This window comes from Macrotis lagotis, chromosome 2 (genome assembly GCF_037893015.1).
Source record: "Macrotis lagotis isolate mMagLag1 chromosome 2, bilby.v1.9.chrom.fasta, whole genome shotgun sequence".
Taxonomy (NCBI): Eukaryota; Metazoa; Chordata; class Mammalia; order Peramelemorphia; family Peramelidae; genus Macrotis; species Macrotis lagotis.
In genome coordinates, this window is record NC_133659.1 from 203,815,410 (window position 1) to 203,838,634 (window position 23,225).

The 23,225-nt window shown below is 46.4% G+C and overlaps 1 protein-coding gene across 6 annotated transcripts; it reads left to right on the forward strand.

Moving 5' to 3' along the window:
* The first annotated feature begins 718 nt into the window (after positions 1 to 718).
* On the forward strand, positions 719 to 23,007 carry UNC13D (unc-13 homolog D). 6 transcript variants are annotated; one of them, XM_074224545.1, is made up of 34 exons: positions 719 to 1,112; positions 1,325 to 1,393; positions 2,663 to 2,698; positions 3,024 to 3,131; positions 3,394 to 3,453; positions 3,571 to 3,637; positions 3,982 to 4,168; positions 4,951 to 4,995; positions 7,002 to 7,070; positions 7,315 to 7,384; positions 8,008 to 8,112; positions 8,323 to 8,415; positions 8,584 to 8,687; positions 8,879 to 8,996; positions 9,161 to 9,285; positions 9,562 to 9,652; positions 9,912 to 9,968; positions 10,090 to 10,187; positions 11,143 to 11,194; positions 11,568 to 11,698; positions 11,845 to 11,965; positions 12,417 to 12,560; positions 12,889 to 12,987; positions 13,189 to 13,395; positions 13,590 to 13,658; positions 14,269 to 14,348; positions 16,176 to 16,281; positions 16,387 to 16,458; positions 16,844 to 16,927; positions 17,269 to 17,389; positions 19,709 to 19,832; positions 20,369 to 20,565; positions 20,773 to 20,874; positions 21,375 to 23,007. In XM_074224545.1, the coding sequence occupies exons 1-34, from the start codon at positions 1,095 to 1,097 to the stop codon at positions 21,662 to 21,664; spliced, it is 3,519 nt and encodes a 1,172-aa protein (XP_074080646.1). In that variant the 5' UTR covers positions 719 to 1,094; the 3' UTR covers positions 21,665 to 23,007. The 6 variants fall into 6 exon arrangements, with proteins under 6 accessions (XP_074080646.1, XP_074080648.1, XP_074080645.1 ...); XM_074224547.1 differs by having other exon boundaries at positions 720 to 1,107; XM_074224544.1 differs by lacking the exon at positions 719 to 1,112 and having other exon boundaries at positions 1,176 to 1,393.
* The last annotated feature ends 218 nt before the right edge of the window (positions 23,008 to 23,225 follow it).

Genomic DNA, 23,225 nt, shown 5'->3' on the forward strand with positions numbered 1-23,225 from the left:
TTGTCATATATGATTGTGATGGAATACTATCATGCCATAAGAAATGACAGAAAAGCCTGGAAAGACTAAAACAGATTGAAAGTGAAGTGAGCAGGCAGATCCAGGAAAACATTGTACACAATAATGGCAATATTGTAGCACTGATCAACTATAAAAGACTAATCAAAGCAGTGATCCAAGACAATTCCAAAGATCTGATGAACTCTGTGTCCTTTTTTTTAAACTTTATTTTTCTTGTTTTTTTGATGTCTTTTTTCTGGTAATATTCTAATATGGAAATACATTTTGCATAACTTCACATTTAAAAAAAAAGCCAAAAACCCTCCATGGTGTCCAGAACCTTTCATCACTCTCAAGATCAATGGCCAGCTCACAATTGCTATCCCTTTCAAATATTCAGGCTCCCTATTTCCTCTACCCCTGCAACTTTCATGATCTCAGTCATCAGTTTACCCTACCTTCACAAACACATGGTCACATTAACCCTTGGCTCCAATAAATTTATCCCCAGGTATTAGGTGGAGCTGTACTTGGTTCCCATTGAAGCTGGAAAGTAGGGAAGAGGTAGACTGGGAGGCACCCACTGGTGAATTTGGAAGGAGAAAGTTGGCTTTGGGTGGGGCTGGGCTTAAGAACATGGAAGATTCTCTTTAGCTTTTCAGGGTGGAGCCAAGTGTATCACTCCAGTGGAATGTCAACCTTCGGGCTGGGCTGGGTGTACACCTCTCAGGTACTCTATGCTGTGCATATGGTTGTTAGTGTGGGGAGACTTACCTATTCTGGTAGGGTGCAGAGGCTTCCTCCTCTCTCCTGCAGTCCTGAGGCCTGGAGCCATGAGATACCATCTCCAGAGGATAGCTGATGATCCGTACTGCTCATCTCTAGACCATCCTCCCTGGATCTGTGATTGATTTCTAGGAAAAGAAGGCAGGCTGGCCAAACACACCCAGACACCCACACTTGAGGGCTAGACCTTCCCACTGTGCCTTGCAGCCGGCCCAGCTTCCAACTCTTAGAAGGGGGAGGAACAGTCCAGAGGAAGGGATCTGCACAGGAGGAAGAAGAAAGGGACCTGAGGGCCTCTAGACCCCTGCATGGTGAAACCCAGTAAGGTTCTTTGACTTCCTTTCTTCTCTTCCTCCTCTCCCCGCCTCCCTCTCACCAAATACATCCAGTCTTACCCCTCTGTGGGTGGCGGGACCCTGAGCAGTTTTGCACAACCCTGTGTTACTAGCTGGTCTCCTTTTAGAGGGGAAGAGAAGAGCTCGCCACCATGGCGACACCCATCTCTCAACCCTTACGGCGTCTTCCTCTCTTGCGCCAGGCCATCAAGATAAGGCGCCAGAAAGCCAAAGGTCTTTTGCTGGAAACCCTCCCTCAAACTAGCCAAGAGGTATGAAAAACTATTGGGGGAAGAAGCTAGGCAGGGTGGAGGGAAGTCGGGTTTTGTGAGTCGACTAGGATGCTGTGTTCAGTTGTGGTTGATGCCCTGATAGTAAATCTCTATTAGCTGGCTCCACCCCCTTGGGCTCCAGTAGGGGAGCCCAGGTCAGGGGATCAGAGGGGAGCCTGAGAAAGAGAAGGTTGATCTGTGGTCTTAGGCCCCATCCCTGCTTGCCCCTGCCTCAGGTTTCAGGAAATAGTACCAGTAACTGTTGAGTTCTCTTCCAAGGTGATGGTCCTTTAGTAGTATGGGAGTTTTCTCTGGAACTCCTTAGGGAGTAAAGTTGGAAGAGAAGGCAGTATTGGAGTTGAGCTCTGCTCACAGGTTCTCTAGTGCCTATTGGTGTTTACTAAAACCTAGGACCCTAATTCTCCTAACTTGTAGCTGCAAGGGGACCTTATGTTTTTATAGCTGGACCAAGCAAAACCTGAGTAAATAGCCAGAGACTATAACTCCATTCCTGAACCATGCCAGAATGCTATCCTTTCCCAGCTCCTCCCACTGCCTTAGCTCTTAAGAGTGGGGAGACTTAAGAGAAGACACCCAGGGGCTTGAACTGGTTCTTTCCCTCCCTCAGGATATGTATTTCTTCAACCTCCTCCCACCCAAGCTCCTGACTACTCCCATGGCTCACATTGTCCTCAGAAGGAGGCCTCACACTTCCGTAGCTGATGTGTTAGTAGGGGAGTATTTGAGGTTAGATAAGTTATGTGGTTTCCTCTAGGGGTAGGCTGGGGCCGGGGGTGGAGAAAGGGGAACCAGGCAGAACAAAGCAGGCACATATCTCAAGCTTCTATGGAGTGGAGCTGAGGGCAGGCACCCCTGGAGCCCAATGGATTCTCCCAGTGAGCCTCTTGAAGGCCTTGGCCATGGCCAGGACAACGAAGAGGTAGCTGGGCTCTAAGACCCTGACCTAAGGCCTTGACCTCATCCTGGGAGGGGAGGAGGTGGTGCCATTCAGGGAGGGGGGGAGGAAGAAAAGCCTACAGCTGTGTTAGCAGATGAGTAGCACTAGGACCTCACACTCCCTTCTTTGAATGATTCTCACAGCAGCTGCTTGGAAGGCTGTATCCTGGGCCACCCTTTTCTCAGGGTATATGGAAGGTGCTGACATCCTTTGGATGATAGTCTTGGGTGGACCCTGGCTAATCCTTGTTATCTAGCTCTTGCTCTAGCACAGAGCTCACGTGGTGGATTTTTTTGTCCTTTTTCCCCTAGATGGAGACCCCGTCTCATCACTTCACTCCAGAGGAGGTAAGAAGAGGAGGCCTGGAGGGGAGCCCCAGGTCCTCTGGAAAGCCCTTTTTTAAACTAGGGGGAGAGGTGGACCCTACAAGTGGAATCCGGGGAAAGTTCATTTAGCCCTTGGTCTCTGAACCCCTTCACTTTGCCTAGGGGTGCCCTATCCCTTCTCTAGGCAATGGTATCAGGGAATCCAAACTCGAAATGGGTTGGAGGGATTAAGTTGGAAGGAATGTTCTGGTTTAGTTGGATTGGCGTCTTCAGGAATTGTATAGGGGGAAATCAGGGACCTCAGCCACCTGGGGATATCTGAACTAGAGTTACTCGGTATTTATAGAAGGCTCTGCTCTATGAAGAAGCACTGTATACAGTCCTGCACCGGCTAGGTCAACCTGAGCCTAAACATGTAACAGAAGCCACTGAGCTACTGAGCTATCTACAAGAGGTAAGTCATAAGAGCCATTGGCATTCTTTCTTTCCCAGCTTCTCCCTCCAACACTGCCCCCCCACTCCCAACTTGTTCTCCCCCCCCTCCCCCCCCTTTAGAACTTGTACATCATGTCACCAAAATGATACAGATTCAAGGCCCTTCTTACTCCCAGCATCCTAATTCGATTGTGGCTAAGCCCCTGCACCCACCATCCTCCTCCTCTTCCTCTCCCTTTCACATTCTTATCTCCCTTAGTCACCTTTTTCTGACTCCCTAGGCCTTTCATATGAAACCTGAGGTACATCAACAGCTACTTAAGAAAGTTCAAGATCTTGAGGTAAGAGAGGCTAGGGGGTAGGAGAGGTGAAGCATCTGGGGACCTGGGGGAGTGGGATTGGGTAGCTCTAGCCATTTCCTGGTCTCAGTGCCTGCCTGTCACATCTCCTCTTTTCAGAAGCCTTTGTTTTGCCTGAAGGTGACAGTAAAACAAGCCAAAGGCATTCTTGGAAAGGATGTCAGTGGTGAGTCCTTCCTATTCCCTTCTATGGGATTTAGGTTCCTTTTCATATGGGATGGGAGGGAATTCTATCCAAGCCTTTCTTCCAAAACAGTCTGCAATCAAGAAAGTTATCTCTGCCTCTCTGTACCAGTTGCCAGGCCCTATACTCCTGGTTTCCATCCCTCACTTGTTTTTGGCTTATTAGGTTTCCTTCAACCCCCTTCCCCCCATCCCTGCCCCTAGAAAGGGGCAGAGAGACCAGATCCCTGTGACTTTAAATTAGGAGTGAGGAAGGGCCTAGTTTAAAGGTTGACTTTCTCTTTCTTATTTCCTTTCTTCTCCTCACCTCTCCTTACCTTGTATCAGGATACAGTGATCCTTACTGCCTGCTGGGAATAATTGAACAGAGGGTTAGTGTGCCAGAGGATGGCCCAGGACCACATCGGCGACGGCAGAAGGCTGTAGTGAAGAACACAATCCCTGAAGATCAGACCCACCGGACTCAGGTCATCAGCCAGACTCTCAGCCCTGAATGGGATGAGACTTTTTTTCTGTAAGTACCTGTCCTCTCCTTCCCAAATTCCTATGTTTGCTCTATCCTGCCATAACCTTAGCTATCTCTTTCCCTTCACCTTATTTCTTAATGGGTGGGATGAAAGTAGCCTGGGGCTATACTTGAGAGGTAGCTGTATATCATCTACCAAACTATTCAGACAAGTTTGCACAGTCTCTGAGGGGACTAGTATAGGGAAAGTTCAGAGTACAGGGTAAAGGAAAAAACCTAATCCCTGTCCTCAAGAAGATGACAGTCTTACACATGGACAATAATGATTCAGATACCAAGTGTCTTAATGAAAGTGGGTGTAGGTGGGGAGTAGCTGCCATGAGTGAAAATTGTGGAAGTAGATTTAGGTTCTATATAAGGAAAAACTTCCTAATGTGGAGTAAGAGATTTCAGGAGGTAGTGAGTCAGCCCTTATTGGAGTTCTTCAAGCAAAGTCTGCATTCTTGGGGGGGGATGGAAAGAGTCTTATACACTACCCACTGGACTAGATGGTCTCTGAGATCCCTTTCAGCTGAAAGCTCATGATTCTGGGTCAGCGAGTTGGAGATTAGGTTGAGTGAATTCAGGAGGACTTCCCAAGAGAGAGGTAGGTTTGAGCTTCAGCCAAAACTCAGAGAAAGGGGAAAGAGAAATGGGTTTTAGGGAATGGGCATATACTAGAGAAAAAAGGTATGAACTAGAGAGGAGAGATAGAGATTGGAGCAGATAGGTAGAATGGGATGTATCACCTCACCTCCCCTTCAATCACAAAACTACTCTCTGTCTCACAGGGAATTTGAGGATATAACCACTGCCAGTTTCCATTTGGATATGTGGTATGTATGTGGGGGCTGAAAACCACCATGTTCTCACACTTGCAAAGGGAGAGTCAATTTACTACCAAATACTGTGGACAGTATCTCAGATTTGGGAGGGAAATAAGAAGCCATCTAATCTAATTCATATCTGGCCAAAAATTCCTTCTAAAACATGACTGACAAATTGGCATCCTTGCTGTTGTTCAGTCATTTTCAGGGTATCTGACCCTTTGTCACCTTATTTGGTGTTTTCTTGGCAAAGGTCTGGAGTGGTTTGCCATTTCCTTTTCCTACCCATTTTACAGTTGAGGAAATGAGGCAAACAGGGTAAAGTGACTTTCCCAGGGTCACATGCCTAGTAAGTATCTGAGACCAAATTTGAACTCAGAAAGAGACATCTTCTTGAATTCAGGCCTATTGCTCTATCCACTATGCTACCTTGTTGCCCCAAATTGGCATCTAACCTTTTTGGTGTTCAAGGCCCTTCTTAAACTCCCCCTCACACCTTCCAGGATTGTTATGCCTTACACCTTCCCACATACTCTTCCACCCAGGGACACTGGTCAACTTGTTTCTCACATAAGACAATCCATTTCCCTCCTCTGGGTCTTTTCCCTGACTGTCCCCCATGCTGGAAAAATTCTCCCTCTTCACCTTTGCTTCCTGGCTTTCCTGGTTTCCTTCCAGCCCTCGACAAGAAACCTCTCCTGATTCCCCCTTAATTCTAGGGCCTTCTCTCTGTTGAAATTTTCCAATTTATCCTTATATATCTTCTTTGCACATAGCTTTTTGCATGTTTCTTCCATTAGACTATCAGTACCCTAAGAACAAAGCTGTCTTTTCCCTCTCTTTGTAACCTAGTACCTGAAAGATATCTGGTCTATACAAAGCACTTAATAAATGCTTATGGAACAATTGAAGGTTCTGTGAAAGGGAATTCTACTCCCACAGAAGCTAGCCCATCCCACTACTAATTGTCAGGAAGACTTTTCTCAAATCAAAACAACATCTTCCTCTGCAGTTTTCTTCCTAATTCTGCTTTGGGCACTATAGGACAAGATCAGTTCTTGTCTAGGAATGACTAATTGAAAGTAGCCATCATGGGAGAGGTGCCCTGGCTTTGGGAATACTGATCTTGATTTAGATTCTAGGAAGATCCAGGTTCAAATCCTTCCTCAAACATTTATTAGCTATGTGACCTCAGCTGAATCACCTATCTCCTCTGGGTCTCAATTTCTTCATTTGTAAAAGAAGGGGGTTGGCTCAAAGACCTGGGTTTCTTTTTAGGTCTAGATAATGATCCTACATTCCCCCTGGTTTCTCTTTTCTGAGTGGTCTCCAATTTGTGCTTAAAATGAAATGCATAGGGCAGCTAGGTGGCACAGTGCATAGCATACCAGCTGTGGAGTCAAGAGAACCTGAGTTCAAATCCGGCCTCAGACACTTAGTAATTGCCTAGCTGTGTGACTTTGGGCAAGTCATTTAACCCCATTGCCTTAAATAAATAAAATTTTTAAAAGATGCAATGCACAGATTTGAATGCAGTACTAGAGATATGGTTGGATTAGGGCAGAGTAATTGTTATATTTCTAGTCATGGACACTACCTCTCTCTGTACAGCCCAAGATCACCTGGGCTTTGGGTGCTGCCATATGTTAATTCCTATTGAGCTTGTAAACTACTACACTTTCCAGGTTTTTTTTTTTCACAATGATTAGCATTGAATCGTACCTTCCACATCTTGTGTTTGTGAGGTTGTTTTTAATTCCAATATAGGACTTCAATTCTACCTTTAAAGCTTAATCTTCATAGATGTAGACTGCTATTCTTATCCACTAGGATCTTTATTAATTCTGACCCTGTCATTCAGTGTTGTGCCTGTCCCTCATGGCTTGATGGTATCTTCAAATAAAGATATGATACTTTTACAAGAGAGGCCTCTTTTTGTCCCACACCCCTTACCCCAATATAGCTAAGTTTCCAAGTCTAACTCATTGATATTATGATCTTCCTCTCCCCATAAGGGATGCAGACCAGGTGGAGTCTGTGAGGCAGAAACTGGGGGAGCTGACGGATTTGCATGGCCTACGGAGGTAGGGACCCCATGATAAGTGAGAAGGGAACACAATCATTATGCATAGACATGGGGGAATAGGCAGAAGCCTCTCTGGGGGCACTACCTGCTCCTATCCTGGCACCAGGTTTAGCTAAGGTCCCTTAAAATGGCCATACCTGGGGCATCAAAACCCACCCTGAATGCCACCTAACTCTCATCTGAGGCTTCCTGACCCAGCCTACCTACCTTCATCCTCATTGGCGCCCCCCCCTCTAACTCAGGATCTTCAAGGAAGCACGAAAGGACAAGGGACAGGATGACTTCTTGGGCAATGTGGTCCTGAGACTGCAGGTGAGGTAGAAAAGGGGGAGAGGGAAAGGGAGGTGGGGAAGAAGGTGGCTTAAAGAGCAGAGTGGTCCAGGGTAGTTAAGATGTTGATACATGAGGATGGGTGTGGGTAGCTAGTGGGCACCAGGAGAAATTCCCTCAGTGACTCAGCTTTCTCAAGAGGTTTGGAGAGTCACAGATGTATCCTCTGTACTCATATCCATGTCCCCTTTTCCATATGTATATCTTTGGGTCATCTGGCACCAGGTATCTAACCTTATGTTCTAAAGGTTTTTGTCATGTGCTTCATGTTCTCAGTATCCTATACTATGTTAGTATCAATATTTTTACACCTGCCCATATATTCCCATGTCCATCTGTGAGTCACAACTAGGGTGGGACAACTAGAGTTTTTCCCTGGGGCACTGATAATATACATAGGTGAAATCCTCTGCCCTAATTCAAATCAGTTATTACAGAGCCACTCCTTCTCTGGGGTCCATCTATCCCCATTGCCATATTCTCTGCCTATTACTTTCTCTCACTCCCCCCCACCCCCCAACTGAATTTACCTCTGATACCAGAAATCCTAGTTAGGCATTTATTCATTTTAGTTTCCTCATATCCATCTATGTGCCCTTGAACAGGACCTACGCTGCCGGGAGGATCAGTGGTACCCACTGGAACCAAGAACAGAGACCTACCCAGATCGAGGGCAGTGTCACCTGCAATTTCTGCTTATTCATAAGCGGGTAAGTGAGACAGAAAGGTATAGGTATCAGAGATCAGAGGTTGTTGGAGAAGGACCCAATACCTGTCTTTCTCATTCTCTCTCTCTCTCTCTCTCTCTCTCTCAACTCATCTACAATGATCCAAGAGGGATATGAGCTTGGAGGGGAGGAAGTACCCAGGCCATGGGCCAATCCTCCCCTCACATTTCCATGGCCTACTCTCTATTATAGAGAGCCACCACTGCCAGTCGCACCCATCCCAGCTATACTGTGCATCGCCATCTCCTTCAGCAGTTGGTTTCTCATGAAGTCACTCAGCACCAGGTACTCATGTCAGGGGTGAAGGAGATGCAAAGGGAGAAGGGAGGGACCCAGGAAGCCAGAGCAAAGAGGAATGGGTTTGAGGCATCCCAGAATATCTTTTTCTACTATCAAACATTCCCTGAGCAGCCTCAAGACAGGATACCCCACCCTCCTCCCCTCTCATGTTAGGCTGGGAGCACTTCTTGGGATGGAGAGTTGAGCCCCCAGGCCTCCACCATTCTCTTTCTTCATGCCACACAGAAAGATCTGTCTGAATTCCACCAGTCTATGGCGTGAGTATACTAGAACTACTGTTCCCCAAAGTCATAGAAGTCCAGGCATCCCTGGTACTGAACTCATCTCCTTGTACCTGTTGTGTGACTTTGGCTTTTTGGACTGGGGTAGGGATTTGAGGAAGAGGGCAGGGGACATCAGTGTAGACCAGCACCCAGCTTTATGCAAAGCTGATGCATATTCGATGTAGGCAATGGTTGGCTTATAGCCGACTCTACCAGAGCCTTGAGTTCCCAGGAAGCTGCCTGCTGCATCCCATCACTGCCATCGAGTATCAGTGGATACAAGGGAGGCTGAAACCAGAGCAGGTAGGACTCATGAGGTGGGGGAGGGGGGAGGAATACTGAGAAGGTAAGGATCTCTTTATAGTCACATGGAAGAAGAGATACTTGGCCTCTAATATTGTGATGTCATATACTATAGTCTCCTTCACTGCATTGAATTATCTCTTTTACCCCTCTCCCCTACTTAGCGGGAAGAACTGGCTGCCTCTTTCAACTCCTTATTGACCTATGGACTCTCCTTGATCCGGAGGTTCCGATCTATATTTCCCCTCTCAGCCTCTGGCTCCCCAACTCGTCTGCAGTCTCTCCTCAGGTAAGATGCCTCCCCATCTTTCTTATTTCTGTCCTCATCTCTAGGACCTAAAACCCTATCTGTTTCTCTAGCTATGTGGTGGGCAAGGAGATCTTTTTCTTGGGTTGAGAAGAGAGGCAGTGAATGGAGAAGTAGGTAGATTGGGATTGCTCTAAGTTGGGGAGAAATGTAAGGACTTAAAACACAAGTATTTGCATAAAGTTCTGGGTTAAGGGTAGATAGGAGGATGAGTCATTTGGATGTGGGGTGAATGGTCTTTGTCCTTTCCACCCCCAGGGTCCTGATACAAATGTGTAAGATGAAGGCATTTGGGGAATTGTGCCCTAATGGGGCACCTTTGGCTTCTCTGGTGACTGAGGTCCTGCAGGTATGTCTTTTACCCTGTCCCCTATCTCCTGATCTTATGGTGCTGATGGGATGCCCATGGCTATCCAGTCATTGGCCACCAGCCTTGCTCTTGCTGGGGTGGACTGACCCCTGTGACCCAGGGTGTATTAGGGCCCTCCTTCTAACTTTCCAACCTTCTCAGCCTACCCTTGGCACTTTGACTTCTTTCTCTGGTGGTCTCCATGGGTTGGTTTCCCAGGCCTCTGAGACAGATACTGATGGATTCACCCTCCCCACAGACAGGCACTCTTGAGTGGTTCCATCTGAAGCAGCAGCACCATCAGCCCATGGTCCAGGTGAAAGATGGGGCATAGGGTCAGAAGCTTGGGAGGGATAATTTGTAATAAAGAGATTTCAGGTCTTTCCCCCATTATTGATTTGTTCATTTTTCTTCTCTCAACCTATTCTTCCTTCTAGGACATGCAGGAAATGTCTAAGGCCATTTTGAGTCTGGTTCTAGATGTCAGTGGGGATTTGCATCAATGTCAGAGAATATGGAACAAAATTTTCACCAAGTAAGATATGACCAGGAAGGGACCCAGGGGATTGTGTCTGAGAGAGCAGGGTTGGGGGGGTCTAGCTTCAAGGGATCTGAGCTGAGAGAGGGAGAAGGATGGAGGGAAGGGGCACCTGAATTGAAGAGATTGGGAGGTGGGGACCGGGGCTGTAATAATCTGGAGCTAGAAGATGAGGTTCTGGACTATGAGCTGAAAAGTAGAAGCTAGCAATCTGAAGGTCCAGGGTGGGTCCAAGGATAAAGATCTGGGAGCCAGGGCCATCACTAAGGCTGAAAGGGATTTGACCCCGGGCCCCAGAACTTAGAGAGTCTATAGTGCTTCTCCAGTAGCTCCAGTCTAAGTGAGTTGGAATCATGTTGTCCTAACTCTGTTTCCTTTCACATCCCACCTCAACCCTATAAACCTGATAGCAACTGTTTCCCAGAAACTTCCTGCCTGGCACAACCCAGTCTTCTCATGAGGACCTAGATTTCTTCCCTAAACCCCAACTAGGGCCATGTCCTAGAATCCAACTCTGTCTTCCCTCCACCCACCATAAAGTTGTCTTTAAAAATTGATTTAAGTATGAATTTCTTTTCTTTTCTTTTTGTTTTTGTTTTTTTTTGTTTTTTGCAAGGCAGTGGGGTTAAGTGACTTGGCCCAAGGTCACACAGTTAATTATAAAGTGTCTGAGGTCACATTTGAATTCAGGTCTTTCTGACTCTAGGGTCGGTGCTCTATCCACTGTACCACCCAGCTACCCCTTGTTGCTCTCTCTCCTTCCCCTTGCTGTCTCTCACATATTTTGCAAAGCTTACCTGTGTACCTAAATCACTAGTTATGGCTTTGTGGGGAGTCCAAGTTTGGGGGAAGTAGGAAGAACTGATCTTAGAACCCAGGCTTGGGCAGGAGAGAGAACATTAGGTAAGTGTACCCATCCTAACCTTCTCCTCCTCTAATTCCTTCTCTCTAGCACCCTGAAGATTGATCTTTTCTCCATGGCTTTCTTGGAGCTGCAGAAGCTTGTGAGACCCTTCTGTTCCCCCTTTTCCCTTTCTGGTGCCAAAAAAGACTCTGGCTCTTAGTATATGCCAGACACTATGCTAAGCATTTTACAAATATCAACCCAGGGAGATAGTTACTATTGATCCCATTTTACAACCAAGGAAAGTGAGGTATGCTATGGGTTAAGTGACTTACCTGTGATCACAGAGGGTGGCTGCGGTCATATTTGAATTCAGGTCTTCCTGATTCTTGACCCAGTGCTGTCCACTGCACTAATTACCTTTCTGGGGTTAGAGAGATGCTACCACCCCAGGATGCGATTGCTGCCTGGCCTAACTCTGCACTAGGGCACTGCCCCTGGCACTCCTGATCCAGTGCTCTTTCTCTTTGCAGGTGGCCCAGAAGGTAAAGGAGCACATGGCCATGGTGGGGAGCATCGTGTCCCCAGAGATAGGGGAGAGCTTATTCCAGCTCTACCTCAGCCTCAAGGAGCTCTACCAGCTGGTCCCCCCTCCTTCTGAGAGGTAACTGTACCAAAAGAGGGAACAAAGAGGGAGGAATGTTCTCAGAAGAGGAGAACAACTTCCTGGGGAAAGTTAAGGGGGGCAGGCAGGCACCAGGGCTGCTAAGCTGCTCCCCTGAACCTGTGCCCACCCATCACTTTTCCCAGGGATGGGACCCTGGATCTTGATGGCTTTCACAAATGGTTCCTCCCAGCCATCCCTGCCTGGCTGCTGAAGACTTATAGTGTGGCCTTGGCTCGGCTACAGCGGGCGGTACAGATGGACCAGGTAGGGTCTGAGAGTGGGGACAGGTCATCAAGAGACTCCTCTGACATTGACTTTCCTCCAGTGGGAGTAGCTTAAATGTTTGTCACCTGGTGTCAGTAGAGAAGAACTTACAGACATCATTTCCATTTCTCTGGTAGAGGTCACACCCATGGTAAATTGGAGGCATTTCTCCTTAGACTGTACTAATAATTTATTAATACTAACTCATATTTATACTGTTCTTTAAAATTTACAAGGTGCTTTAAATGTATTATTTATTTTGATCTTTACAACAATCCTTTGAGGCAGGTGCTACCATTTAATAGAGAAACTGAGATTTCTAGAGGTCTTACTGAGGAACTCACATCTAGTTAACCAGAGAGGAATTTGAACCCCACCTCCTCAGCTCAAGGTTCAATGCTACAGTCATTATTTCATGCCATCTCCTTTCTTCCCCTTCCTTCTCCCCAAGCTGGTCCCTCTAGGTGAGCTGATCAAACACAGTACATCTGCTGTGGATCTGTCCACATGTTTTGCACAGATTAGCCATACTGCCCGACAGTTAGAATGGCCTGACCCCGAGGTTGCCTTCATGATCACAGTCAAGTTTGTTGAGGTATGTAGTGGGAGAGGGCATTATGCTATTTTCCCACTACTCTGATACCCAAATATTCCCTCAATGTTCCTGATCTTCCCATCTTTACTATATTTCCCTCTTTATGTATTCATTTCAATATCTTCACTCCCTGAGCAAATCTTCAGGGATTCTTCTGCTCATAACATTTCATCTCTGCTCTTTGTTTCAAGCATCCTGATTCTACTCCAAAGTCCATTGTCTCCAATGGTTTCTTGTGCCTCCTGTAATCCCTCCTCCATCTGCTCCCCCCATGGGAGTGCTGTGTTTATTATTTTTCCCTTCCCTAATGACCATGATCCATCCCCAGGATACCTGTAAGCTGGCTCTGGTGTACTGTAGCCTAATCAAAGCTCGAGCCAAGGAACTCTCTGTCAACCAGAAAGACCAGGGAGAGGCAGCCAATATGGTGAGAAACTGGTTTTGATGGGATGGTGTTGGGGAAATACAAGGGAGTTGGGGAAGAATGGCAGAGGGTGTCTACAGGAGGAATATCAGACTTGCATAATCAGTTTATTCCTAGGAAATGTCATGAGGAGCAGGGACAAGGCCGGGGGGGGATGGGGGGGATCAGTGTCTTGGAACAAACTAAGTCAACGTCTTGCTCTAGCTATGTGTGGTGGTGAATAACATGGAGCAACTACGGCTGGTAGTACTGAAACTCCCGACCCAACTGGCATGGAAGGACCTTGAACAGTGGGCAGGAGCCATCTTAGAACCAGAACAACTGCAGCATACTCTTCATGCCCAGCTACAGGGGGCTCTGGCTGGTCTGGACCATGAGATCCGAAGTGGGGTACGGACCCTGGCTGAGCAGGTACTGATCATATCCATCCAATGCAGTCCCTTGATTGTGACCTCATTTTGACTATGATCCTCAACCTGACTTGGTGACCTCATCTTTGATGATTCCTAACATGTCCCTGACCTGTTCTGGATCTCAGCCAACAATTCTGTCCTTCCCATGCGCTGTTCCCCTCGCAAACTTCCTGATCTCTTTGTGTTTGGCAGTTGGAGGCTGGCATTTCTAGACACATCCAGAAAATTGTGAGCACCAGTGAAACCACTGTGCCTGAAGATGTAAGTGAGTCCTTTGGATTAGGGGTTTTTAAGGAGAGCATGGGGGCATTGACTAAAATCTTTATAGTTATGAGAGTTTCAAAGAATTATAGGATTGAAAACTACTGACCTTGGAGATCTAGTCTATCTCCTCTTCATTGTTCAAGTAAAGCAACTGAGATTCAGAGGTCTCAGGGCAGCTAGTCACTCCATGGATAGAGTACTGACCTTGGAGTCAAGAGAACCTGAGTTCATATCCATCTACAAACTGCCTGAAAAAAACAGACTGCCTGATTGCCTCAAAAACCCCCAACCAAACTTGCCCAAGTTCCCCTAGAAGCAGAGATCAGAATAAAACTCAGTTGGTTTTTTTATTCTAGGATGCTCAATAATCTTGCCCAGGTTGTTAGGGGCTGGGATGTCTCTAACCATTCACCTGTGGATAAATCACTTTCCTTCCCTGGATCTCAGTCTTCCCTTTTGTCAAATGAGAGAGTTGGCCTTGATGACTTCTAAAATCCTGTTTAAGTGATATTCTTTAGTTCTGGGAGAAAGGGCCAGGTTGGGCTGGTGGGTCAGGTCATGGGGTAGATTTCAATAGGGAAACAACTCTTTTCTTTGTTTTTCCTAGGCCATCCTACCTCTGATGAAGTTTTTAGAGTCAGAGCTTCATTACATGAACAGGAACTTGGTGTATGAAAACTTTAACAGGTTTGGATATGTTCCTCATTTCCCATAGCAGCCCAGAATGGTCCTCATTCCTCTCTGACATGACAGTTCTTCATACCTAAAGATGTGTCTTCTCCTAAATTTTACCCTATCCAGTTTAAGCTTTGCCGGTCCCCTCAACTAATCCTCCCATGTTGGGGTCTTCGGAGCCTTCTCTGCCCTGGCTGCTCTCCATGGGCACCAATTTGTTAATAGTCTTCCTGATATGTCCTCCCCCACTCCAGCTGACCCAGACAGAACCATGAGAAATATCATCCCTGAGTCTGGATGCTGTCTCTCTTAATGTAGCTTAAAGATGGCGTTAGGTTTTTTTTGTTTTTTTTAATTTCTAGCTTACTTTGTGAGTTTCTATCAAGCTTTTGGTCAGTGTGTATATTTTTATGTGTATTTCTGCCCAGAAATTCAATTGCATTTTGGAACTTTCCATTCACTCCCAACAATTTTCCCTTTTTAGTTTGATTCATTGTTATCAACTCTTCCTCCCAACTCTGTCATCTGCAACTTGATTAACTTGTCTTCTATGTCTTCATCTAAGGCACTTATAAAAATATTGAATGAAGCCACATCCCCTGGTTCCCTTCTGCCTTGTCCCCTGACTATATAGGCCTTCCTACCCATCCCTAGTATTAAAGTATTGGGTTTTTTAACATTTTATTTTTTTAATTTAATTTTAATTTTTTTATTTTTGCAAAGCAATGGGGTTAAGTGACTTGCCCAAGGTCACACAGCTAGGCAATTGTTCAGTGTCTCAGGTCGGATTTGAACTCAGGTCCTCCTGACCCCAAGGCCAGTGCTCTATCTGCTGTGCCACCTAGCTGCCCCCTAAACTATTGTTTAAGAGACATCCCATTCTCAGCCTCACATTTAAAGTAGATGAAAGTTAAGGGAATAGAGAGTTAGAAATAAGGAATTGGGTTGGGATTCATTCTCTGAAAAGACACTCAAGAGTGCTGGGGCTTCAATGTCAAAAATTTAACATCCCTGCCCTTAAGGAACTTATGTTCTGTTGAGTAAAACATTAGATGTACAAAAGACAAAACTGATTCAAAATACTTCAATGAGGGAGGGGATCAGAACAGGCTTCCTATAGGGAGTAGTTCTTGAATTTTGAGGGAAGTTAGGACTTTCAAGAGGAGGAGGTTGAGTATTTCAGGCAACGCACTGGAGGAAATGAACAGTTATCCAGGGAGCAACAAATGGGCTAATTTGGCTGAAATTAGGAGGAATCTGTGAAGGAGAGTAATGTTCAGTAAGCCTGGAAAGAGAATTAAAAGAACCAAACTATGGAGGTTGAGTCTGTATTTTATCTCCTGGGCAAGAGGGAGCCATTGGGGTTTACTGAGTGACATACCAAGACCTGTGCTTTAGGAATATCAATTATGTACCTCTCTGTAGTAGATGGATTGGAGAGGAGGTGGAGGCAGGGAGACCAGTTAGGAGACTATTGCAATAGTCTAGGCAAGATGCAATGTGAATGAGGCAACCTGAATGAGGTTGTAGCAGAATGACTGGAGAGGATTGTGATACAATTGTGCGGCAACTAGACGGCTCAGTAGATAGAGCACTGACCCTGGAGTCAGTTCAAATCTGAGAGATATGAGATTGTGGTCCTTAGAGACTGACTGGCTGTGCGGGATGAAGAAAATAGAGTTGAAAATTACTCTGAGGTTAAGAACCTGGATGACTGGAAAGATGGTGATACCCTCAACAGAAATAGGGAAATTTGGAAGCGAATTTGGTTTTGGAGAAAAAATAAGTTCTGTTTTGGACATCTCTGTCGCTGTCTTTTGCTCTCCTCTGGGTGTCCAGTCTCCTATCGTTACTCTGGACTCACACCCTCAGTGTGCTCACTCAAACAACTTCGGCCCATCGGAGCTCAGTCCTTACTTCCCGAAAGCTGAACACTGCACTACAGGTATGACGGGTGAGGGTTGAATAATGTTAACAGCGGGAAGGGGATTGGAGGGGAGGTAGGAAGGAAGATTTCCCCGGGAATAATCATGATTGTCTCAATATCTAGAACCTAGAGCTTTGCTTTTATGCTGAGGGCTGTGGCCTGTCCCCTGAAGCCCTTCACACACCTTCATTGCAGGTAAGGGCTCCATGGAGTGGTAGAGAGATTTGTTGGGGGGCGGGGCAGGTATCTATGCCTTTGACTGTCTTTGACTGTACCCACATCTGATTTTGCCCCTATTTATGTCCCATTTCTAACTATAGCCTAGATCTGACCCTGGCTCATCTGCATGTCTCAGCCTCTTGTCTGATTGTGCCACCTGACTGTATTCCCTCTATTTACCATCCTTCTATCTCTGCCTTCTGATTCTGCTCTGCTGTTATTATCCATTCCACTTTTGGCACTCTGACCATCATTATTTCTCTCTTCTCCTGTCTTTTTGCCTCCATTTGTTTTCTTGCCTGTAAGATGAGGCATTAGACGATCTTTTAACTCATATTACATGGTCTATTATGACCTTCAGGATCTTCAGAGGAAGCTGGAACTGCAGGCATCCTCCAGTCAGGAACTCATTCAAAGATATTTCAGCAACCGTATCCAGCAACAGGTGAAGTTAATTCTTTTTGCTTGCTTCAATCTTGCACCCTCTACCTAGGAGGAGGGGCCTATTGGGAGCAGTAATGGCTGGTCAGGATAAAAGACGGTCTCACCTGTGTTGAATGCACGGTCTTAGGGAGTATATGAGTTTGAGTTAGCCTGAAATATCCCCTTCTTCCAAGCTCCTGGAACCTCCTTTATCTCTAGATATCCTAGAGTATCCCCTTAGACACCCCCATTGACTTGTACATGTACCCACATAACTCAGGACTGAGCTTCTGGAGTGGTCCTTCTTCTCTCCCACCTGTTCTCTCACCTGCAGCTATTGCTTATATGCTTTCCCTCCCAAAGGTGGACACCACATCAGAGGATTTTGGAGCCATCACCATCAAAGCCTCTTATCGACTCTTGGAACAGAAGCTCCGGATTGAGGTGCTGAGTGCTTCCAACCTGCTTCCCTTGGACTCCAATGGTGAGCAGGGAGGCAAAGTCAGCCATAGGGAAGGCAACGTGTTCTCTTGGCCTCCAAAAAAAAAGTGACAAAGATTTATTAAGTACTTGCTGTATTCAGACATCTGTGTTAGTGCCTGAAGAAGATACAAAATTGAGATAAGACAGAACCCTCACCTTATGGAATCTTCAGCCTAGGATAAGATAAGATAAAAATATACTTCATGATGTCAAGGGCCCATAGTTTTATCAGTATGGAGATTTCTTCAAAAAAAATATGTTAAGAGTAAATGCAAAGTCTTACACTTCATGTTAAAAAAAATCAACTTTATAAGGACAGTCTAGATACCAGAATCTATGGATTCAGAGCTAGAAAGGACCCTGGGTGGGGTAGAGAGGACATTGGGAAGGGCTTCTCTGCCTAAAGTCCAATTTTTTCATTTTTCATAAAAGGAAATATAAGACGCACAAAGTTTGTTTCATAGTCAAATCAAGATTTGAACTCAGGTCCTATTGTCCAAAAAAAGATATGAGAATTTTAGCTCAGACTCAGTAGTTTGATGTGTCAGCCTCCAAAAAACTTGGGTTGGATGAACAGAAGCATTTTGTTGTGTTATTTCAGTTGTGTCTGATTCTTTGTGATCCCCTATAGGTTTTGTTTTTATTTTTTATTTTTTGGCAAAGATAATGGAGTGGTTTGTCATATCTTCCTCCAACACATCTTACAGATGAAGAAGCTGAGGCCATCAGGCTTAAATGTCCTGCCTAGGCATTCTCCTGCCTCCAGGTATGGTCCTCTATCCACTGTATTCAGCAACTGCCCAAGAAAGAGGAATAGCTTCTAGAAATAAAAAGGTAAAATCCTTCTGGGCTGCTAAGTGATGGAGTGGATAAAGCACCAGCCCTGTAGTCACAAGGATTCAAGTGCAAATCCAGCCTCAGAGACTTACTAGCTGTGTGACCCTGGGCAAGTCATTTTACCCTATTTTGCCTCAGTTTCCTCATCTGTAAAATGAACTAGAGAAGAAAATGGAAAACCACTACAGGATTATTGCCAAAATAATCCCAGATGGGATCACAAGAGAGTCAGACAAATAAACAACATCCTTTTGTACTCTGTCCTGGTCAGCCCATGGCTGCTGTTCTATATTGGGTTCTGGATGCCATAGTTTAAGAAGCATATTAATAAGCTGGAAGGTATCCAGAGGATGATACCCAGGCTTATGAAGGCCCTTGAGGCTATGTCTTATAAGGACCATTTTGATAAGAAGACCCAGGGTGGGGGATGAATAATGGAGGGGGTGGAGAAAGAAGGGGAAGGACGGAAGGATATGATAATCTTGTTTCAAGTATTTGAAGATTGGTCATGTGGCAGAGTTATTCCATTTGAGGGCAGGACCAGAAGCAATGCAAAGAGAATTCAGGTTTGATGTCGGGGAAAACCCCCCCATAACATTTGGAGCTGTTTGGAAGGGGAACAGATTACCACAGAAGATAGTGGGTACACCTTCACTGGAGGTCTTCAGGCAGATGCTCTTAAAGTCCCTTCCAATTACAAAATTCTGTGATTCTATGGCCCTTTCCTCTAAGGTGAATTCTTACTTTCTACACTTTTCTATAAATCCATCAACAAACAAAAACCAAATCATTCTCCAGCAGCCAATCTGGTGATTAATCTTTCTGGATTTAGTTAAGATAGTCCTTGGATGGCAAGAATACAGAGCATTGCTAGGCCTTGCCTTGATGCCTTTCTGGCTTTGTGTAGAACTTCTCAGAGGTTGACTTCTCTTCATTGGCAGAACTTTCTAGAACCCCGGGATCATCTTTAGTACAGAAATAGGACTTGGAGGAGAAACAAGCACAGTTAACCCCAATACAAAATCTTCTGTAATTATATCAGGGAACTACAAAACAAAGTGCTATTTAGAGCCTGAAGAGGCTCAGGGAGGAAAGGAGAAGGAATGAAAACCAGGGAAGGCTTCTTCGGTGGGGGGGAGGGGGGGTATTTGAACTGAGCTTTAAAAGATAGGTGAAGCGGGGAGGGAGAACAGACAATCCAGGCATGGGGAAATAGGACCCAGAAGCATAGAAGTGGGTTTTGTTTTATTTTTAGTTGGGAAGGAGTTTTTTTTTTCCTCTCTGGAGGGCCCAGGGGATTCCTTCTATCTGTGGAAACTAGGGGAACACAATAAATTTAGGGTGGACAGTTTGGGACATAATTCTTCATGGTCCCCGGGGAAGTCAGGACTGCCAAGGAGAAGTTGGGGTAAGAGTGTGCTAGGGTGGTGATAGGGGCAGAGGTGATCCTTTCCCCACCCCCTGCTTCCTCCACCTCCCCCAGGCACCAGTGATCCCTTTGTCCAGCTGACCCTGGAGCCCCGACATGAGTTTGCAGAGGTGGCCCCTCGGGAGACACAGAAGTTCAAAAAGGAGCTGCACCCCCTGTTTGATGAAGCCTTTGAGTTGTGAGTCATGACCCTTCCCTAGCACTTTGCATCCCATCTGCTTGGGTGGAATCTCCCTCCCCAGATCTAAATCAGCTCTCTAGTCTTCCTCTCCATCTCTGAGCCTAATCACTCTCCAGAGCCTGAACTGCTTTGGCCCCTCCCCAGGGAAACAAGCACTTTCGCTCTTTCAGATGGTTTGGCAAGGACTTGGGAGGTGAGTTGAAAGGGGAGAGAGCTTAGGACAGAGTGCAGGAGTGAGGTCTGTAGTCTTAGGAATCCCAGTACTGAAAGAGGGGGAAAAAATTCACACCTTGGCAGTCTACTGAGTGAAAAGAACAGGAATTTCTGGCTTAAGAGCTTTGAGATAAAGGGTCCAAACTGATGTGAGGCCCCCAAATGTCCTATGGACACCTTGACAAGCATCCCAGGTGCACACCCCCATCACCCTCTTATGGGTTTCATTTGTTTGGAAGGACTGAGCCCCCATTCCTCTGGTCCATAGGAGGGGAGGGAGAGTTTAAGGGTGCACTCATGTATGGTTGGTCGGTCCTCAGCTTGGTGTCTCCGGAGTCATGCCAGAAGGAAGGGAATTGCCTCTTGCTCACTGTGCTGGACCATGACAGGCTGGGGACTGATGACCTGGAGGGAGAGGCCTTCCTCCCTCTCAATGCTGTCCTGAGGCTCTCTGGGGACAATAACCCTGGCCAGGTGCCGCAGACACGTTTGCCTCTCACCTACCCGGCCTCGAATGGTATGCTATCTGCTTGGGGGGGGGGGGTGTGGAGGGCTGGGGAAGTCTGGGGAAGTCTGGGGAAGAGGGACTAGAGGAAGGCCATGAGGAGGTGGAAGGGCCTATGTGCTGCAGGATGGCCAATATCCCAGCATCGGGCAGTGAGGGCCTCACAGGAATCAAGGACAGGAAGCTTAGATCCTTCCGTTTTTCTATCTTCTTTCTCAGGGGACCCCGTCCTGCAGTTGCTGGACATCAGGAAGGGTGACCGGGAAGCTCAGGCTTTTGTTAAACTCCGAAGGCAGCGTGCCAAACAGGCTGAGCGTTTGGGTCGGTAAAGCTGTGGGGATGCACATGGGCCCAGGGGCCCAGTTAACTCTGGGATCCTCCCTTCCTCTCCTACCAGACAGCTACTCCTAACCTGCTCAGCCCAGCCCCCCCCCCCAATAGCTCCTGAATGATTAGGGGATAATACTGACCCTTGAAGGGTTCAGAATGGCACTAGACTAGACGGGGTATGTATGTGTAAAACAGACCCCCTCTCTCCCCGGATCCTCAGTCTGACCATTATGCCCAACTTTAGCCTGTTTTTTTTTCCTCTAAGATCCCTAAGAGGAATGGGTAACAAATTGTCTTCTGCTCTTTAGCTTTAGAGACATTCTTCAAAATCAGAGAAACACTGAGGTAGAAATGGGGTAGGGGGAGGGAAAGACAAGTTGGTATGAGATTCTTACCCCTTTTAATGGAAAAAATTGTTCTGCTGAATCATGAAACATCAGAGCTAGAAGGAATCTCAGAGACATCTAATCCAACCCTTTCATTTTATAAAGAAACTGAGGCCCAGAAAAGGAGTGATTCATCCATAGTTCATGGAGCCCAGTGGAGGACCCTCCTTCTACCCACTCAGCCTCAAGTACAGGGTCAGAGCCCCCTCAGCAGTCTTAGATTCCCCCAACCTTTGCTCTCTTGTGCCCGTGGATATGGAAGAGGGATTAACAGTTGGGTCGGGGTAGGGTGCTACTCTGGTGACACAATTGGGACTAAAGTTGGGCAACAGAACAGGAACGAGATGGCTGGGACCCAAGCCTTGTCTCTGGGCTCAGTGAGGAGACAGGACTGAGATTTCTAGACCCCAGAGCCAGAGAGGAAGACAGGAGCCTATCACAGATCATCAATGCGAGTCAAAGTCCTGCTTTTAGGAATATACTCCTTTCCACCCAGTTTAATTTTTCTTTCTTAACAACACTATTGTTCTAGAAAAGCCACTGTGGTCTCTGTGGGGACCCATGGAGTTGGGCTCAGGCCACCTGGTAGAGGCAGGCCACCCTCTTACCCTCCTCCAGGACTACTGCCAAGCTCTTCTTCCCTCCTCATTGCTATTGGGGGGGGGGCTTTGAAGGAGAGGGGTGGAGGAGACGGGGGTGCAGGAGAGCATAGTTCTGCAGTCTTATTGGACTTATCAGAGTAAGGCATTGTTTCCAGAACTGTGATCATTTACTTTGAGAGAAAACTAAATTCTTTACCAGGTCGTTTAACAGAAACATCAAATTCTGCCTCTTCTGCTCTGGGATTTCTAAATGGAAATGATGTGCTCCTTAGGGATGCCTGAGTTTGTAGGCATTGGTGAGTGTATTCAAGATAAACAGAGCCTGCCCCCCTGCCCAGCTGGGTGTCTTGGCAGAGTTGCACCTCAGGCTACCCAAGGGTTCTAAGTCCTCTCAGCACAGGGGGAGTTGTCCTGCTCTAGGTTGGGTTATTAGGTCTGTCTCTATGTCTAATTGGGAGAAGGGGAAAACGTGTCCCCTGTTCTGCTCTAGCTGAAACACACCCCAAGGAGGGCTGACCCTGGGTCCCGGACACTTGAACAGACATGGCTCAGAGCTGAAGCAATTGTTGGCTAACAGGTCAGAGACTGGACCTTGCAGCCAGAAGGAACTCACTCAGCAGACCTTAAAGGGGCTGACTTAACTTTCTGAACGCTCTTCCTATTTGCCAGCTGGGTCAGAACTCGAAGCCTCTTGGGGTGGAGGAATGTGTCCACTTTCCTTTATCCCAGCAACATGGCAACTGAGAACAGATTGCAGAGTCGTCTGAACCTTGGCCTTGTGCTGCCTCCTCTGTGCCATTTCTTTCCTGAGTAGATGCTTGAACTTTCCATCCTTTGCAAGTGTGAGTTTTGGGAATTTTGGAGTTCCAGGTTGAAGTCCCTGGCTTCAGTAGCTGAGCCCAGAGTCTGGCTGGCCAGAACACCTAGAGGGATTCAAAGGGCCAAGCAGAGTTGTGCAGAGGCAGAGCCTGCAGGACCAGGAATGCCTCAGCTTGTGGTGTTCGAAGTATCAACTTCTGAAGAGTTTATAGCAGGAGATATAAGTTATTAATGCTGCTTATTTAAATCTTGAAGGGGCGGGCGCTTGTGTTAAGTCTGTCTTTTGTGTGGAGAAATAAATGGTTATCCCATCCCTGCTTACTCTCTATTCTGAGTTCTTTCCTACTCTCCCTTTTTGGGAAGATACAAACCTAAACTTTTAAGTAATTTTCTGGGTTGAGAGAATAAGAGACCAGAGTATAAAAAAAAAAAAGCCCGAGTCTTTTCTTGAGGCCAGGCTCCCTCAGGATTAATGCATGGGTCCAGAGTTGAGGCCCAGTAGTTGTTATTTGTGGTTGTTGCTGACATAATGTGG

Excerpts from the sequence above, each read along its gene's own strand:
- UNC13D (XM_074224544.1), top strand. The coding sequence starts at position 1,274 with ATGGCGACACCCATCTCTCAACCCTTACGGCGTCTTCCTCTCTTGCGC. Across the intron at positions 16,282-16,386 it reads AGCTGAACACTGCACTACAG|AACCTAGAGCTTTGCTTTTA; the intron begins GTATGACGGGTG and ends CTCAATATCTAG. Across the intron at positions 16,928-17,268 it reads GCAACCGTATCCAGCAACAG|GTGGACACCACATCAGAGGA; the intron begins GTGAAGTTAATT and ends TCCCTCCCAAAG.